Source organism: Nelumbo nucifera, chromosome 3 (genome assembly GCF_055504915.1).
Source record: "Nelumbo nucifera cultivar China Antique chromosome 3, China Antique-T2T, whole genome shotgun sequence".
Taxonomy (NCBI): domain Eukaryota; kingdom Viridiplantae; phylum Streptophyta; class Magnoliopsida; order Proteales; family Nelumbonaceae; genus Nelumbo; species Nelumbo nucifera.
In genome coordinates, this window is record NC_142651.1 from 90,717,320 (window position 1) to 90,737,866 (window position 20,547).

Genomic DNA, 20,547 nt, shown 5'->3' on the forward strand with positions numbered 1-20,547 from the left:
TTTACAAATTAAAATTTTTATCTAATTCTATTCTAGTATAAAAAAATATGTAACATTTCTATATATATATATATAAATATAAAATTTGTTATTTAAATATTATATAACAATATTTACCATATATGCATATAACTTCCAAGTTGAGCTTATCAGGGGTTGTTTAGCTTGGACCCTATCCGCTAAAGCCATCATTGGACTCCAAAAGTTTGATACCCAATTAGACTTCAGATCTGATTATCCTTGATAATGTGTGGGCATGGTGCATATCTCAGTTAGACCTAACTCAAAAGAAAATAGTTGCTTGATTTTGAAAATTTATAGATCTAATTAGGTTAGGTTAAGTTATAAATGATTTGTTATTTTTTATTATAAATTATTAAAATATTGTAAGCTATTAAAATAATGTAATTATTAAATTACTGTATTTTTATAAACAATACAACAATTTCTGGAAATTATCATTTTTTCAAAAATATTGCTAATTTCTTGGTTAAAACTAGCTTAAATTATAATTACAGTTAATATCAGCTTAAAAATAATTATTGTTAATTACATTACTATTAATAATTAAAATACATTATTTTTTCATTATTATTCAGTATTTTTGCAATATAATACTATTAATTTAATTTTTTTAATTATTTTTAGTATTTTAATTAAGCTTTAGGTTTTTTAGAATTTACAGATTTTTAATTAATTTTTGGTTTTTTTCATTATTATTCAGTAATTTTTGCATATGAGTATTTTTAATAATTTTCAGCATTTTCCTCATTTATTTTTTCATATTAGTCACTATAGCTAAAAAATACCATAATTAATAAAAAACATAGCTAATTTTCAATATTTTCAATAATTTCTATCTTGAGTATTTTTTAATAATTTTTGGTATTTTTTAACTATAAAATACTATTAATTGTACTTTTTAATTATTTTCAGTAATTACCCTTATTAATATAAAATATTGTTAACTTTCAATATTTTTAATTATTTATAGTATTTTAATTATGTTTATGTTTTCAAAAATTTTTGGATTTTTAATTAATTGTTGGTATTTTAAAACTATCAATTAATATTTTTGTATTTCCATTTCTTATTTTTATTAGAGTTTATTAAGTTGGATTTTTAAGTGGAATTAAAACACATTTTTAATATTTACTAGGTTTTGTTAATATTTATTTTTAGTAAAAGTTTAGTGGATTTTTAAATTAATAATTTTTTGATTGTTTAACCTCAACCTATTTATATTATATGGTTTATATCATGGTTTTCAAAACTGGACCAAACCAGAAAAACTGGGAACCGGTTTGGTCCATTTTACCGAAAACCGTTATTTCGCTAAAAACCGTGGATTTGGTCAACAAACCACTGACCTGAGCGGTCAAACCATTTGAATTGTCCAACAGTTTTGGCCCTTTTTACTTTTTTGTTAGAACGAGCCATCCATTCAGTTCAAATGGTTGGACTATTGGACCCGAGAACTAGACCTCTGATTGGTTCGGTTTTAAAAACCTTGATTTATATTATTACTATTCTCTCTCTCTCTCTCTCTCTCCCTCTCTCTCTTTTAAATGTAATAATAACATGCATTAAAATAAAAGGCCTTTGAAAACCCAAAGGTCTTTCTTTCTCTTAAATGTCTTTTTTAAATTTAATAATAACATGTATTAAAATAAGAGGCCTTGGAAAACCCAAATGTCTCTCTCTAATAGTGTGCAACTTTATTAATCTAATCAAGATAAGCAATGATTACTGTTTTATATTTTTAAAACAAAAGAAAATAAGAAAAAATACAAAAAATGGAGAAAATAGATAAATAACTTCTCTCAAAGGACAAATGCTGACATGAGACAAAGAACATTTTTCCTTCTCTAAATTTTTTCTCTCAAAAATCTTTTTGTTTCCATTTTTTCCTTCTCTAGTAGGGATGGAACAAGGAATAGCCGGTGATCCTAGTTCGTCAACACCTTTGTTCAGACTCACAATTGACATTCTAGGTTTGAACCTAGTGCATCAACTACTCTATTCATGCGAGAGATAAGGAAGGAGGAAGAAGAGGAAGAAGAAAGAGGGAGGAAGAGAGAGAGAGAGAGAGAGAGGCAAGGATGGAATTGACATTTTGTCTGCTACCTTCAAATGCACTCGGAGGTAGCTTGGGCCTTAAATGATTCAGAGGTACTTTCATTTTTCATAGGTGCAATTCAGAGGTGCAATGAACAACCTCTGACCTCCAAAAAAGCAATATTTTCGGTATTTATAGGTCAATTCAGTGCTACCAAATGCCACCTAGGTTAAGTAATCAAGACAAGCTTCATGCAAAAGCAATCCAAGTTTGACCTAAGGGAAAAGGAGGCTCTATTCTTCTTCTCCCACCCTAATTTTTGTAGAAAAGCTTCAGCCTTTTTGAAAACATATCAGAGGTACCCCATTGCTGAATTCAGTCTACTCTTTGGAGTGCAACTATTAGCATCGATTGATCTCTCAGACTTCAGCAAGCCCGATCTCTAAGTTTGGGTTGCACCATCTTCGGCTTTGGGGATTTTTGGACATGATTCTTTGAGCTGGTCTATTGTAGACATCCCATTTGCTCCCTTCAATCTTTCTACATCACTTTGAGTTTCAAACATGCTCCAACTCACCTCTCAACCGATTATGGGCATTTTTTGAAATTTTACAAAAGTTTAGACTTCTAGGATCCAATACCATAGGTACGTAGAGCCCAAAATTCCATATCTAATGACACCAAGATTACCCAAATCTAACAATGTTTACCCCTTTATCTTAAAACCCAAAGTCGGAATCGATTCTAATCATCCGATTGAAATCATTTCATTCTTAAACCTTATCTCACACCAAGGCAAAAATCCAACATCATAAGTACATAAATCCTGACATTCCAAATCTGAAGATCACTCAATCTAACACCATGCATTTACCCCTTCATCTTAAGACCCAAAGCCAGAACTGATTCTGATCATCTAATTTCGGCCATTTTGATCTTGAACCTTATCTCATATTAAGTGAGAAATAGGGACTTCACTGCCCGAATGAACTAACTCTTTCTTGAAATAGGAACTTTTTCAAATAGCGGTGTGTCTAGCTCTTGAAATAGGGGCTTTAGGGAAAGGGTTTAGGGTTTACGTAAAGGAAAAATGTTTGGTTTCTAAATAGATAAGTCTCTTGCCATTATGATTTGGGTTTTTTAGTTTGAAACCATTATCATTGGGAGGCCTAGGTAGGGGAAGGGGAGGAAAGAGAGTGAATGAGAAAACTGGAAAGGGGTAAGGGATAATGGAGAGAGCGTTCAACAAAAATTGAGAATAGGGGAAATGGGAGAAGGAGAGGGCTGCTGACATGGTCTTTAACGCTATATCTTTGTCTCAATTTCATTTAACAAAGTCATTGCATCGCACTGGTCCAAACTAGTACTATGTATATAAATCAAGGTTATCCACATAAGCACTACTTTCCTCTTTTCTTAACTTTCTCTTCTTGCTCCCTTGCAACCCACATTTGCTACCACAGTATGGTAGCGCTGAAACAATTAAATTAAAGCCTTTGATTTGTTGCCATGGCCCCACCTTGAATTAGATGAAGTGACTTCTTTGTGAAATCCCTCCCTTATCCTTTACCAACCCTCCCATTAAGCCAAGCCACTAGGGCTTTCTCCTGTCATATTACACCAAGTTATCCTTCCTCTCCAAGAGTTCAAATGGTAATATAACTCTTCTTAAAGAATACCCAAAAAAAACTCGTGATTCTAAAGGAAACTTGCCGAAGTAAGTAGAATCCTCCTTCCCTTCCCTACATTCCTTGATTCCTTCCCCTTCCCTTCTTCCCTAGCTACACTCTGTAACTACACCCAAAGTAGATTCCTCTCCTGTTTTGGATGATAATCTCTGCAACTAGACTTGTTAAAGTAGATTCTTCCTTTGTTTTGGACGAATTCTTCCTTCCAATTGAAAGTGAGGGAGATCGAAACAATCTAGATAGGTAAGACATCATTCTTACCTAATTTTTCAAATGGTTCACAGTTCTTCCTACCCCTATTTTGATTTGCTTTCCACTAATGTAAAGGTTAGATCGCAGTTCTTCGCATCTAGATATGCTTTCCATTTGAGTTTTCTTTTTTTCTTTTTTTTTTGTCTTAAATTCATTGTTTAGAAGAAAAAGTAGTCTTGGTAACTTCCAATAGGCCGAACGGAAAAAACTAGATAGCAACCAGATCCATCCGAACGACCTTGAGTTGTTACTGTCGTCCCTCGATCAAGCAACAACTGTAACAGTTATTCAGGTCAAGGAGAGTAGAGGTGTCAAATGGACTAGATTTGGTTCAACCCAATCTAGTCCAATGTGAGTTCACTTACAAATGGACTGGACTCAATCCGGTCTAAATCCAATACAAACCAAATCCAGTCCAATCCATTAAAATGTAAACGGACTGGATTGGATCCAATCCAAACCGAATGAAATATCAAAATTTATATAAAAAAATAAAACATATAAAAATTACAAAAGTATATTAAAACGAAGAAAATCTGAAAATTATAAAAATATACCATTTGTGGTATTGTAAAAGGGATTTTGTAAAAGAGTTTTTATGAAAGTATTTTCATAAAAGTGCTTTTGTAAAATAACTTTTATAAAAGTACTTTAGCAGAAGTGCTTTTATAAAAGTACTTTCGTAGAAGCAATGTTTTAAAAACTGACCTAGAGGCTGAACCGTTTTTGCCTCTTGATCGTGGGTCACCAGTTCGATCGGCCAAATCGAACGTTTCGGACTGTGCCACGCCCATATATATATATATATATAGATATATGTATGTATGTATGTATGTATGTTTGTATGTATGTATGTGTGTATGTATGTATGTATGTGTGTATAGACATATATTTTAGCAATAAATAATACATAGATATGTTTTAGATATGTTATATGTATTATTTATATTTAATTTGTCTTTTAAGTTCAGTTTTTTATTTTTTATTTATAAAAAATATTAAAAATTGCAATTTGATGCCAAAAAATGGATTTTTTCGCGAAAATAGTAGGACAAGGTGCCTATGGCCCCCTAGGATGCATAGATCTCGAAAAGTTACCCAAAATAAAAAAAAGGATATCACCCCTAACAATCTACCGAAACTCAATTTTCCATGATTTGTGTAGTTTTTGTCAATTTGGGTAATTACTTTTGGTTTAATTAATTAATACTTTGTGAAACTATTTTTCATCAATTAATTATTTTGGTCAAATTTTCATGTCTTTCGTAATTTTTAGCAAATTTGTACAATTATATTTGGTTAATGTCTATAACTAATTTTGAAGAAAATAATTTCACTTAATTTTGCTGTAATTAAAACAAATAATTTCATTTACCGATAATTTTAGACAATTAATAATTATTAATTAAAATAACCAATAAATTCCCAAAAATTATAATTAATTACATTATTTAATATTTGGTTATTTAATTAATAGTTGATAATTATTTATTCTTGAAAATCTTCAAACAATATATTCTGTCACTTTGGAAAATTTTCATCATAAGTTATTGGAAAATATTTTTACTAATAATTAATCATCGAATAGCTAATTAATAATTATTATTGTAATTTATGATTACCAAAATAATTATTTACTAGAATATAATAATTCTTGAAAATGATTATTGAAAATAATTGTTACAAATAATTATACAACAATAACCATAAAAGTTATTGAAAATAATTTAAAATTATCAATATTAATTGAAAAGTTATTAACTATCAAAAATTAGTTTATAGTTGATAACCTAATTATTCAATTCTGGAAATTAATTATTTACTGATAAAAAAATATTAATATTTTCTGTTATTTACAATAATTACTAATATTCTTAATATTTATCGAAATTAAGTTAAAATTATTAATATTTATTGTAAAATATCAGAAAATTATCTAATGATAATTTGTATTTGTTTTTAATGGTAAATTATTAGTATTATTGAAAGTTACCAAAAATTATCAACAAATTAATGATAATTCCAGGAAAATTAATAATTATTAGTTATTAAAATAACTGACAATTTCTTCAGAATTATAATTAATTACGTTAATTAATTTCATGAAAATTATTATACTTTACTGAAATTTACAATATTTATTGAATAATTATTAACTACCAATAATTAATTTATAGTTATAACCAAATTATTTAATTTTATGGATATTAATGATTTATTGCTACTAATTATCAATAATTCTTGAAAATTATCATTACCAATTAAATACTGAACAGTAACCATCAACAATAATTGAAAATAATTCAAAATTAACAATGCTTACTGAATTATTAACTATCAAAAATTAATTTATAATTGATAACCAAATTATTTAATTTGATGGGAATTAATTATTATTATTTTTTGTTTATTTTCAATAATTATTATTACTCCTAATAATTATTGAAAATTATTAAAAATTATCAATATTTATTGAAAATTACCAGAAAATTATCAATAAATTAATGGTAATTGGCATTTGTTTTAAGAATAAATACAAAATTTCCCAATCCCATTTATCCAAATAAATAGCTTCCCAAAAAAACGTAAAAGGCCTAAAAAGAATATTAGTTAAAATTACTCTTTTACCCCACATCTGTGGCAACTTGTCGTGTATAAAAAGCACTTGAACAGAACATCTGAAATATCGATGATGTATAAGACATGTTTCAACGTGACCAACAATGTATTCTGGTCCGCAGATCCAAACTTCTTAAAACTTCAAATAACTGACAACCATTCAGCCAATCTGGGCTCAACCAATTTTCTCTTTCCACATAACATATATAGATTATAGGCTGTCCATGATCATGTGGCTCCCACCTCAAAGCCAGAAGCCGCTGCACTAATTCAGTTCAGTCCTCCCAAACGTGCGAGTTGCTTTTGTTGTGCCGCTTTAGAGAAGTCACTGGATAAACTCTAGGGGAAAGCCAATTTTTTCTTGGCTGAAACCGCTTAATAGACTGTCTGGGTTGGATCCCAAATTCCCAAATCCCAACTGATCAGGCAAAACCAAAAGCCACCGCTTGACCTCCCAATGGAGAACTTCAAATCTTATCTCGTTCTCTACACCTTGTCTCAATTCCCTCGCTCGCTATCCATGCTCTGAGTTTAAATGTCTCCCTCGTCTTCGTCTTATTAATTTGTTGGTTAATTCGTGCCATGGCTTCCTTTCTTCTTTAGCCCTGTAAGACACAGAAGAGCAGCTCTTCACCTCTCTCTGTCTCTTTCATGGTTCATGCGAGGGAATCAGTTGCCACCCTCTTTACAGGATTCTCCTCTTTACTCTCAACTTGGTAAAAGACTGGAACAGAGAGGTTTCGGCCTATCCTCGATCTTTAGCTTCAACTGGTAAGAATTAATCCCAAACAAAACCCTATCCCTACTTCAATTTAGATTTTAATTAAAGATTATTTTATCTTGTTATAACAAAAATATTTGCTTGTTTCTTTCTTTATTTTCTTGCTTTGTTGAACATTTTAAAGTTGTCCTGATTTTGCATGTACTTGTCCTGATTTTCACTTTAATCGGGTGTGATGTTCATTCAATACATCAAACGTTAGAATTAAAATTCATCATCAACCACAACCAGCAGCTGATCATCAATCGGGTGTGGTTTCCTTTTTTTTTTTCTTTTCTTTTCTTTTAATAACTAACTTAAGTTCATCAGTTTTATGATGCTTATGTGCATTAGATGGACTCTGGTGAACGATTATCTTTTCAAGGTTGCCTTTTCTTAGTGAGGGAAGTTTTTTGTCCAGACATAACAAACTAAACAAAACTGAGATTTTTAGAAAAATTAAACCACACAAGATGTTACATGCTAACAGTTATGGGCCGAGAGTTAACAGATGGGAGATTTTTGTCTCCTGATGTCACGTGATTTTCCATTTTAAAAAAAAAAATCAGGGGATGTTTCAGTGTTTAGGTGAAATCTAGGGGAGGTTTAAGTCTTTTGCCTATCTAAAATAAGCTCATAATTAACCATCTTGTTTGAGATTCCTGATATATTGGAACAAATTAATACTGCTCATTCCACCAAATAAAAAAGGCTAATACCGCTCTTAGTAAGGTTTACTAATTTGGATAAACTTTTGGCTTTTGTACTTAACACTGTTGAAAACAAAAGCATACCCAGAAGTGTTTTTGAATATTTGGCAAGAGTTGTTTTTAAAAATATAACAGCCAAAACACTTTTTAAGCCACATAAAAACAAAGCTTAAAATTGGGCCGGGCCGGGCTTTGTGCTTTTAGCTTTTGGGCTTTATCCTGAAGCTTATCCAAATACAACCGGTAGTTTATTTTTTGGGTTGATGAACTAATTATTTTATTCCACCAAATGCCCGCCCTTAAATCTGCCAATTAAATTCAAATAATTCAGAATATCTTCCGCATTAAAATCATCAACTAAAGTGGTGCACCTAAGTAGGGGTGCCAATTGGACAGGATTTGGTCCAATCTAATCCAATTCAGTATGAGTTCATTACAGATGGACCAGGTCCAATCCCTTCCAATACTTCAATGGTTGGACCTTGACCTTCCAATTTGTTACTATTGGTTTTAATTTAGATTGGTTCCAACTAGACCTGTTCATGGGCCGGGCCGGGCTTTGACTATTTATTAACAGAAAACTGTTAGGCCTGAGCCCGAGCCTGGCCCTGATAAAAAGCCCGAAGCCCGAGCCCGAGACCGAAGCCCGACCTAATAAAAGAAATTCAAAATTTTTCCTATTCAAATGGACATTTTCTATTTTAATTTAGATGTTTTTTCCCCTATTTAAATGAACAATGAACCTACAAGTGAATCAATGACCTTCTCAAATCAAAAAATTTATTCAAATAGACATCACATAGGGATTTTACTTAGGTTTAACTATAGGTCGGGCCGGGCTATTTTGGCAAAGCCCGAGCCCGGCTCGAATTTTATGCGGGACAAGCTTTTTGGCCCGAGGTTAAGCCCGTGGGTCAAAAAGCCTGTTCAAGCCCGTCCGGGGGTTGGGTCGGGCCGGGCCGGCCCGTCGGGCCACCCGGCCCATGAACAGGTCTAGTTCCAACTAGACCTGGCAATTGGGTTGAGTGGGTTGGGTCAAGGTACTTTGGGTTGATTTCGGGTCGGGTTGAATTTTTGGTTGGGCTATCAAATGCTAGACCCTAACCCTAAATGTTTGGGTTAGGGTTGACCCATGGGTCATTCCAAAAAATAATTAAAATTTAAAAAAATAAAGAAAAATTACATGTAAATTGTCAAAATTAAAAGAATTAACCTTAAAATTCCAAATATAAAATAAAAAACTTGAACATTTAACAATTTAAAGAGTAAACAGTAAAAAGTAAAGACTAAATAGAAGAAATTAAAGAATGGAAACTTCTAACAATGTATAAATAATCCCAATTAGACTTGACAATCGGGTCAGCGTGTTGACCCATGACCCAACCCAACCCAGTTTTTTCAGGTCGGTTTCGCATTCGGGTAGCTAAATATGAGACCCTACCCCTGTTTTTTCGGGTTGGGTTGGGTCGGGTTCATGGGTTGGGTCAACTTTTTGTCAGGTCTAGTTCCAATCCAAACCTGGTCTATTGATTCCTGTATTCTTATATTCTATAAATAGATCAGATATTAGTTTAATCTAATCCAATCCAATATAAATTCATTATGGATGGACTAGGTCCAATCCAATCCAATAAGTACTTTGAACGATTAAGTCTGGAATAGTTCAATTCAATATCTTATTGATCTACTCAATCTATCTAAATTGATTTTGATTTAGACGGATCCAACCCAAAACCGGTCCATTGACATACATGCACATAAGCAAATTTTACTAGAAAAAAACAAAAAAAAAACAGATATTCAATCGATCAAATCAATTAAAGATGCCTGGATCAAATGGTTGTACATGCATTATGGATGGTTAAAAATTAAAAGGCAAAAACATCTTTCAAACTCGAGCCATACTAGTATTAGAAAACACTGCAGAGTTTATTCCATGGGAGAAACCTGAGCCTCTAACTTCGTCCATGCATTAAAAACCTATCGATGCTAAAAGCATTGATCAATTACAGGAAAGGAGGTCGGAACCTTGGTATTGGGTCCTGAGTGTACCTACAGCAGACACCTGCATCTCTATGGCCAAGCAAGCAATACTACATGTGCTAGTTATACCAGCCCCAGTACAGGGCCATGTCACGCCCCTGATGGAGTTGTCTCAGAGCCTGGCTATTTGTGGGATCAAGGTTACATTTGTCACTGAAGAATCAGTGAAACAAAGAATAATGGCTGCATTACCCAATAAGGGTAGCATGCACAGCCTCATTCATCTGGCTTCTATCCCGGATGGGGCGAAATTCGGAGATGACACCAAAGAAGTTGATGCTGCCAGAAAGGTAATGCCAGGTTATTTAGAGAACTTGATTAAGAAAATCAATGAAGAATCAGACAATAACAACAACAACCAGATCAATTGTGTCATCGCATCAGCAGCATTGAAGTGGCCCATGGAAGTTGCCGAGAAGATGGGAATCAAGCGAGCAGCGTTTAGCACAACCTCGGTCGGAGTTCTAGCCTTGTTACTTCACATTCCTAAGCTTATTCAGGCTGGAATCATTAATGAAGCCGGTGAGAATTATCGGGTTTATTTAAAAAATAAAAGGGTAAATTACTGAAACCTCCTTTTAAGTTTATAGTTGTTGTTGAAACCATTCTTGATGTTTGGTAATTGCAAATTTGCAATCATCTCTCCTGAATTTTATAACAAAGTTGCAAGAGGATCCTTTTGTTAGAATACTGGCATGAAAATATCTAAAATACCCATATGTGCAGTTAATTTTGACTAGAATGTTCATTTTCCAAATTTTCTCTTCATATTAACCGGTAGTCCAAATTTTTTCAATCTCTTTTCTAAAATTGATTTATTTTCCTAAAATTGATTTATTTTCCAATTTTGCCCACTCAAATGTCCAAAATTCTCTTTTTTTTGTTGCTTATTATATTTTTTGTAGAAACAGCACCAAACCCAATAGTTATTGTATGGGTATTTTGGACATTTTTATAACTCTTGTTAGAAGATTAGAGGTGTAAAGTGGGTCATGCCGGGCCGACGCGGCATGGTCCGTGGGTGGCCCGTGCAAAGCGCGGCCGTGCTGCCCTCCCCGACGAAAATTTTGGGAGTCGGCCCGGCACGGCCCACGACTTAGGCATGTGTCGTGCCGCAGACCGGGTTGGCCCGTGGGCCGAGCCTTGGACCCGGTCAGGCCGTGCATCGGGACAAAGCTATTTATTTAAAAAAATGACAAAAAACTAAAAATTTTAATTTTATATGAATTTTATGTATACAATTGCTTATATATACAATAATTAAATAAACTAGTATAATAAAATTAAAAAATTACTTATTTTATTAATATATTATATACTATATATTATTATATAATTATAATTTATATAATATTATTAATATATATAAAAAATATATAAATAATATATATGGGCTATGTCGCGGGCCGTATCGGCCCCGAGCCGCGGGCGACATGGCCTGCTCGGTCATGCCGTGCCATGCTGGCCCATGGACCTAAAACCCCAGGCCCAGCACAACCCGCATGATCATGCCAGGCCTCGCACGACCTGCGGACTGTCGTGTCGGGCCGGTCCAAGTTCATACACCTCTATAGAAGATTCTAATAGAGGGGATCTATTCACAATTATGTCAGAAACTTAAGGGGAGATGATTGTAATTTCCAAACTTCAGGGGAGGTTTCAGCAATGATGAGAAATGGGGGAGCTTCTAACAATTTACCCAAAAAGAAATTCTTTTTCTCCACTTGGTTCAGATAATGGTCCACTACTTGATATATAATTGAACTTGTTTGCAGGAATTGCTTTGAAGAATGAGATGATTCAGTTGTCTCCTAATGCGCCAGCCATTAGCACAGCTGATTTGGTGTGGAACTGTACAGACGATCCGGCCATGCGAGATATCCTTTTCAAAGCAGCATTGGATGCGAAAAGTGTAGCCAAACTCTGGGACTGGGTTCTCTGCAACTCATTTTACGAGCTCGAACCATGGTTTTATAACTTGATCCCAAACAGCCTTCCTGTCGGTCCATTGCTTGCAAGCAGTCGACTCGGGGAATCGATCGGAAACCTCTGGCAGGAGGACTCCACCTGTATAAGCTGGCTAGACCAGCAACCAGCCCGCTCCATCATTTATGTTGCCTTTGGAAGCCTCGCCACATTCAGCCAGTGCCAGTTTGATGAACTAGCAGCTGGTCTCCAACTTGCCGCTAGGCCATTCTTATGGGTTATTCGACCAGATTTCATGAAGGAATCTACCACAAACCTAAATGGATTCAGGGATAGAGTAGCTCATTGTGGAAAGATAGTGAGTTGGGCACCTCAACAAAAGGTTCTGGGTCACCCTTCTGTTGCATGTTTCTTAAGCCATTGTGGTTGGAACTCAACAATTGATGGCTTAAGCATGGGGGTTCCCTTTCTATGTTGGCCTCAGTTTGCTGATCAGTTCTTTAACAAACACTTCATTTGTGACGTTTGGAGGGTGGGTTTGTATCTGGAGGGAGACGAAAATGGGATAGTACCAAGAGACGAAATCAAGAGTAAGGTGAAGAAATTGCTTGGTGATGAAAGTATAAAAGCAAAGGCTTTGGAATTGAAAGAAATGGCTTGGAACCAAGGCGGCACTTCTTTCAGGAACCTTGAGGACTTTGTTGAACAGATCAAGTGTTGATGTAAATTTTTTTGAGTACTAGTGGAATGGCCCGTGCGATGCACGGGGTATTTGATATTGGTGGTGATGTTTGACTATGCTTTTACATCTCGGGCATAGATGAAAGTTTATAAACCGTTTAAGTCCTAAGACAATTATATAATACATAAAAAAAAGACTATCCTCACAAAATGCCAAGATCTGAATTTTATAATTACAAAATGTTGGTTGCAAATGCATTAGATTAAAACATTAATGCACCAAATCAATGATAAAAATACATTCAATGACATTATATATAGATATGGTTCATCCCAATGAAACACAAAATTTATGGAGAATTGGAGATGCCACTCTTAACCGCTCTCCTATTTTGTGATAACCTAAAACTTATGAAAATAAGCCTAAAATCATTTTCTTCATGCTTTTTAACCAAAAGGAGATAAAGAAATTAATTGAAAGCAAAATTTATCAACCAACCACTAGAGTAACATGTATGCAAACACCATCTAGGCACGTTGAGCACCTCCACACATTTGTCCAAGAATAAAATAATCAGACGATTCATAATGTGTCACAATGTTGCATACGACTGAGCACATGGGTTGCAGGCCCTACTTAACAACTGCTCACAAGATAACATACAGTCCCAATGGCCAAATGCCCTTATAAGACATCGGCCCAACTGACAAACATGTGTAGGGCCCATGGAATGAAATTTCTATATTTTTGTGTAATTTTTGTTATATTTTTTCATTTTTTATATTTTTCTATAAATTATTGTTTTATTCTACAATTTCTATTCATTTTCTGTAATTTATGGTTTTTTTGTTTGTTGTAATTTCTGTTATTTTTCATCAGTTTTTATGATTTTCTACATTTTTTGTAAATTTTTTATGTATTTCTTGGTTTTTTGTAATTTATATTATTTTCTTCATTTTCTATCTTTATTTGTATATTATGTATTTTTTATAGTTATATTTTTCAAGAATTTATGTATTATGTGAAAAATTAATGGGTTGTGTTATGGTGGATTTGGGTTGAACCCAAAATGGGTCATTAACAAGTTAATGGGTCAGGTGCCCACCCAATGGCTTTTTAGAAAAGACAATGTTTTTTTTTTTTTTTTTTTTTTGCCAACAACTATCATGCACCCTCATATAGAATTAGGATATGTTGGAAAAACCAAAAAACTAAGGGGTAGAATTGGTATGAAAAAATCAGGGTCTTTCGACCACACTAGCTGAATCATTCTCATTTTTTATATATGGTAATAGATATAAATTATTATTTTATTCTACAATTTTTGTTCTTTTTTTTGTAATTTATGGGTTTTCTTTGTATTTTGTAATTTATGTTTTTTCTTCAATTTTTATGATTTTCTATATTTTTTGTAAACTTTCTCTATGTTTCTTTGTTTTTTTGTAATTTATATTATTTTCTTCATTTTTTGTGTTTTTCAAAATTATTTTACAGTGACAATATATACAATCAGAAAAAAATAGAAAGTTTAGGGTAAAGTTAGAAAGTAATATAAGCATGTTTTGAGCAAACCAATTGCAACATTCTCATTTTTTAGTATGGTATATAGAAATTTCTATGAATTTCTATATTTTTTTGTAAATTTTTTATGCATTTCTTTATTTTTTTCATAATTATTTTTCAATGACAATATATACAATGGGAAAAGATAGAAAGTTGAGGGTAAAGTTGGAAAGTAAAATCAGAGTGTTTTGACCAAACCAATTGCAACATTCTCATTTTTTAGTACTAAAATTAATATTAAGCCCATAATAGGATTAATATTATCTAACTAAAATAAATATTAATTCAATAAGAGGTGTCTTTTGTGTTCTTTTCAAGGTTTGATGTTTAGATGATTTCACATGCACTATGTTAATCCTAAGTGAGGTTCATGAATTTTTAATTTTTATTCTAAATATCAAAGTGAATTTATATAATAATTGATTGATATATGATTTCAACAAAAACATAAATAATGATAAATTATTGGTTATGGGATCTCCAACCACCATTTAGCAGTTCTTATGTGTCTTGTTTGTAATTGATGAGAATTTATGGACGGTTGCAATGAGTTAAATGAAAATAGTAGATAGCAACAAGGTCACCATCGGAGAGTGTATGGAGCCATTTATGATAAGATCAAATACTTGAACGACCAAAAAAGAATATTGGAAAACAAAAATTGTTGAGGGTAAAGATGGAAAATAAAATCAAAATACAACCATATTAACAGTTTGCATTCTCATTTTTTATTGTTGGACAAAGTTTGATGAACAGCCTCATGAATCATGATAGTTAAATTAAATACTGGAAAAACAAAAATTGTAGAGGGTAAAAAGGGGAAATAAAATCAGTCTTTTTGACTAAAAGTTGTTACCATTTCATTTTTATAAATGGTAGAGATTGGACTTGAATCTCATTATTCACCCCACAGATGAATGAACTGTGTAGAAGCAAAATATATATCTTGTTAATTTTTTCCTTATAGTCTTATTTATAGGGTTGTAAACGAGTAGAGCTTGAGCGTGAACGCTCCTTAATTTGGTTTAGACGAGTTTGAACAAACTTTGGGTGGACATGCTTCGATTAGGAATGACAACCGGGCGGGGCAGGGCCAGGTTTTGCCTGCCCCGTCTCTAACTCAGAATTCAAATGCTTCGCCCTGTATCCATCCCGAACCCGAGTAGGAATAGGCCCGGGGTATACAATATAAGAGATAAAGGAAGCCTCTATTCATCTCGGTGCTCTTCGCCCTTGTCCGAGGCTTTAGCAGGAGGGTCCATACACTCGTCAGCACCGATCTCCTCGATGTCGCCGAGCAACTCATTGTCGCTTTCCGCTTCAGAGTCCGGATCTTCAGCAGATTCGGCAGCCATCTCCTCTGTAACCCTCGAAGTTGTAATGGCGCTGAGGTCGAGCTAAGGGAATTCACGTCGGGTCAGCCACCTACTAAGCTTGAAGCCCTTATGGTAGCTTTTCGTCCCCACCTCGACCAGTTCTCTCCGGAACTCCTCCGAGGCCTTGTAATCTTGGATGGCCTTGACCTTAGCCTCCTCCATAGCTTGGAGGAGTATCTCAGTTCGCTCCTTGACATGGGCCTCGAGGTTCTCCACCTCCCTCTTCAGCACCTCTTCCTCCCCCGCAAGCTCCTCCTTCTCGGACATTAGTAGCGTGATCAACTCCTTTTGAGCCCACACATCCTTCTTTAACTGGTTAACCTCGTTGCGGGCCAGATTTTGCTCGGCATGAGCCTCGCAATATGAAGATTCAGCTGCAAGAGCTCGCTTCAGATGCACCTCGGACTGGTACGTTAGAGCATGTATAGCGGAGTTCACCTGCCAAGAGAAGGACACAAGAGTTAGTACAAGAAAAGTTGAAGTACAAAATTGAAGAAGTCAAGACAGAACTTACCACCATGCAGTGGGTAGCCGCTCGTGCTCCGAGCTGAGGGATCGGCAGCTCGGCCCAGCTAGCGACCTCCTCAATGTATATTGCGCTTTGGCTCATGAGAAGGCTATACTTCGGAGTCGGTATGCTCCAAGCTGCTTCATCGCTGGCTGAAGAAGCGGCAGCTGCAGGGGCGGGCTCCGAAGATGTTGCCTCCTCGGGCACGCGGGGCGGGGAGACCTTCCCTGATTCCTCCTCGACCAGATCGATCACGGGAGGTTGCTCGGAGGATATGGGTTGCTCGGGCTCTGGAACGGCAGCCTGCGGAGACTCAATGCGAGCTCTTTTGGAAGCTCACTTCTTCTTTCCCTTCTTCATGCTACCGAAGAGTTCCGTCGCAGGGATCTTCATGGTTGGTGCAACAAAAGCAAACTATCAGAAACAATATCGAAATAAAATAAAGGCAACACAACAAGTAACGACCTACCAGGACTCAAACCGGTCTGCACGAGCTGGTCGTCGGTCACGTAGTCCACGAACTTGAGACCGAGCTCCGCCCAAGATTGGAGTGCTTCCCTTGTCTTCAGGTCCAGCCTAACACCGGGATCTTGGATGGCCGCCCTTCAATGGGTCGAGAAAGTCCACCCCTCAGTGTTACGGACCACAAAGTAGCCCATTTTCCAGGCCAGGGCCTTGTTTGGGAGCTCGTGCAAGAGCTTGTAGCCCGAACGAGGGGACAGGTAGTAAGTGCGCCTGTGTTCAGGCAGAACACAGGAGGAGTTCTTCTTTATTGAGAGTGGAAGAAAAAATATCAAGGTCAAGAGGCAAGTTATAGTCGTGGAAGAGCGAGATGGTTCTTACTACATTACGGATAGAGTTCGAGTGCAGCTGATCTATGGTAATGTTAAAAAGTTTAATGAGACGATCAAGGGGTGAAGTGGAAGACGAAGACCAGCTGCGAGCTGCTCCTCGAAGATCATGATTTCATCGTGACCGTGCTCCCAAGGAAAGTTACCTAGGGGAAGACTATAGACAAGGTTGCTCGGAAGCCTATACCGAGCTACCAAGGACTGGAGCCTGTCCGCTGTCATCGTCGATGGGCCAAAGTTATCTGGCTGCTGACCTCGATGCGAGGTGGATGCCAGACCACTTTAGGCCTCTTGCGCCTCCTGGGGTGATTCCACCTCAGGAGGACCGCGGACCGCTTCTTGACCCAAATTAGCTTCTTCGGTGTGGCAATCTACGACCTGAGCTAAGGTACCCACCTCGGCCCCAGCGGATTCACCGCTCCCATCTAAGAGACTATCAAAACTAAAGCTAGACATGGAAAAGACACTGAATCAAAAAGGAGAGCTAGGGAAGACTCACCAAAAAGAGACTGAACTGAAGGAAGACACCGAATTGGAGAAACCAAGCTAAGGAACTTGAACGCGACCTCAGATCGAAGGCTAGCGAATTTTTGGCGAAGCAAATGAGTCTCGGGCCCCCTATTTATAGCCGTTGTGTCGAGATCAAAGCAATCCAACGGCTCCTAGGAAAACTGGCTGCGCGACCCCCGAGGTTGAAATCGGTTTAGCGCATTTTTTGACGTCCGTAGAGTTTATAGATCGCGTGACGTCTGCGCATAGACTAAACGCGACCTGGGTTATTCCTGGTTGAGCCGGGTAGCCGAACAGGTCCGACTAGCGATTCGCCCGATAAGCCGCCTGGACCTCGAGCCAAATCCACTTGGACTCGTCATGAACTCCCCGCATCGGGTCGGGACCCCTGGCTTAGGGAGGGGGAGCAATTGATGAAGGATGATTTGGCTCAACCTAGTAAAGAAGGGACACGTGGACACAATCTGACCAAGAAATGACAACTCAGCCTGACATGACCAGTCCGCAACAGATTGAGCTCGGATATTCAACCACCTCGGGATAAGGTGACCTCGGGACAAGGTCACTGCGTGACGAGATCACCTCGGTACCAGATCGTAATAGGATCACCTCGACCCCAAGATACTTCGGCATTCAATTCAGTTCAGAACTTAAAGGCATCAGCTCGGGGATACCAACTCAGACCACTACGTGATCCCGGAAATCCATCCAACGGATTCCGAACCTCACGAGATCACGTCGCGTAACGGCAAGCCTTATCTCCTCCCCACCCGGTTTGGGCGGAATTGATAAGCCTCATCAGTTGACAACGTTATCCCCCAATTAACGCGGAAATGGATCCCATCGTGATGAAAATCCCGGAACCGATCCGCAAAACCCGCGATGACTCAACTATATAAAGGCTCCACCCCCGATGGTTCAAGGTACGTGTGATTTCTCTGCTCTCTAGATCTCTACATTCTCAAAGCAATTTTATCTCGCAACAGCTTACTAACTTAAGCATCAGAGTGACCTCGCCAGGTTAGCCACCCCGGGTTCTCTGATCTTATTTCGCAGATCCACGTAGCTCGCCGTCCGACTGGAAGCCAAATCATCCTTCGGTAGGGAGCAGTCAGATCACGCTACATCATAATCAATTATTCTTCAAACTTGTAATAATGTTTGTACATTAAGATTATGAAAAAAATCTAATTTTTCTTAATATGATTTTTTTCTTGATCTTATTTTAAAAAATTATTTTTCATAATATTATATATATATATATATATATATATATATAAGCTACACCTACATAGCACATACCCTTGGGCTAATATTTTTAAATGTCAAGATCACCCTTATATTGTATGAACTCATCTATTACGAGTTCGGCTTCAGTCCAGGCACGTTATATACGCGCTCCATTTGCGCAGCACGAGAATGCACCACGCATCTTTTGATTCGTTCATTGGCTTAATACGTGCGAAATGAATTAACGGAGTTTATCCTTTATGTCGTTAGCTTCTCTACCTTTTCATTCATTCTATCCTATTTCCCGCTCGAGACTCACCGGACTCTGCCCTCACTAGTCACTCTCACTCTCTCCCTCCCAACCAGCGGCGACCAACAGTCATCACCGGCGACCGGAGAAAAACCTCAAGTATTTTTGGACTCTGCCCTGATAGAAGCTGGACAGTTATCACCGATGATTGATAGAAGCCGAACTCCTCTTAATGGTAATCAGAGTTCAAATTCAACTACCCTTGCTAAAAGATAAAGAGATACCAGAGAGGGAACAGAAGACAGAAACTAACAGAATGAGAAGAACACATTCATGATGGTTTGGCCCTGGTATCTATTTATATACATTGAATAGGAGTTGGAATTACAATCAACTTCTATGTGATAAATACAAAGTACAACAAGGAGACTAACTTTTAAGATAACAAGTAGGTTCCTAAACTCCAACACGTCAAGGACTCTTCACCATTATCTTAACACGCCCCCTTTAAGCGAACTGTCTACTAGAACATGAAGCTTGAAATTAGACCACTGGAAACTCGCCCCACTGAGTGGCTTGGTGAACACATCTGCCACCTGATCTCCTGAAGATACGAACTACACCTAAATCCTTTTGTTTAGTACCAAGTCCCGCAAGAAATGGAAGTCTACTTCAATGTGTCGTGTCCTGGCATGAAAAATAGGACTGGATGCTAGAAAGGTTGCTCCAATATTGTCACACCAGATCGTTGGTGCTTGGGATAGTCGAATCCCTAGATCATCAAGAAGTGCTTTCAGCCATAAGATCTCAGTGGCTGTGTTGGCACATGCTCGGAACTCTGATTTAGTACTAGACTGTGCCACAGTTGCCTATTTCTTAGAGCTCCAAGCTATGAGGTTCTGGCCTAGGAATATTGCATATCCCCCTATAGATCTCCTATCATCCGAACACCCCGCCCAATCAGCATCTGAAAAAGCCTGAATGGATAGTGGGCCTGGGTTGGAATCAAAGAAAAGTCCATGGTCAATGGTACCTTTCCAATAACGCAGGATACGCTTTACGAAAGCCCAATGATCAGTTGTCGGTGTGTGGAGAAACTAGCACACCCTATTTACTGCGAAGGCTATACCAGGCCTAGTAATAGTAAGATACTATAGAGCCCCGACAACACTCTTGTATTCAGTAGGATCCTTCAAGGATGTTCCACTAACTTTGGAAAGTTTGTTGTTGGCCGCCATTGGAGAGGAGATAGGTTTGGCATGGACCATATGAGCCCTTTGAAGCAGATTAAAAATATAACTTCTTTGTGAGAGAAGCAGACCGGATTTCTATGGAATAAGTTCCATGCCTAAGAAATAACAAGCAGGTCCCAAGTCCTTTAATGAGAACACAATAGCAAGTTTGGAAACTACACTGTCAATGGCTTGAGACATATTGCTCGTAATGAGTATATCGTCTACATATATGAGCATGTAGCTCCGAACCCCATCTTTAGAGTACACAAACAACAAGGCGTCTGA

At 36.7% G+C, this 20,547-nt stretch overlaps 1 protein-coding gene across 2 annotated transcripts; it reads left to right on the forward strand.

The window, feature by feature from the left end:
• The first annotated feature begins 6,959 nt into the window (after window positions 1-6,959).
• LOC104608965 (UDP-glycosyltransferase 83A1-like) lies at window positions 6,960-12,833 on the forward strand. Of its 2 annotated transcripts, none has more exons than XM_010275088.2 (3): window positions 6,960-7,389; window positions 10,085-10,653; window positions 11,907-12,833. In XM_010275088.2, exons 1-3 carry the CDS (start codon window positions 7,277-7,279, stop codon window positions 12,776-12,778), a joined length of 1,554 nt encoding a protein of 517 aa, XP_010273390.1. In that variant the 5' UTR covers window positions 6,960-7,276; the 3' UTR covers window positions 12,779-12,833. The 2 variants fall into 2 exon arrangements, with proteins under 2 accessions (XP_010273390.1, XP_010273391.1); XM_010275089.3 differs by having other exon boundaries at window positions 6,961-7,389; window positions 10,101-10,653.
• The last annotated feature ends 7,714 nt before the right edge of the window (window positions 12,834-20,547 follow it).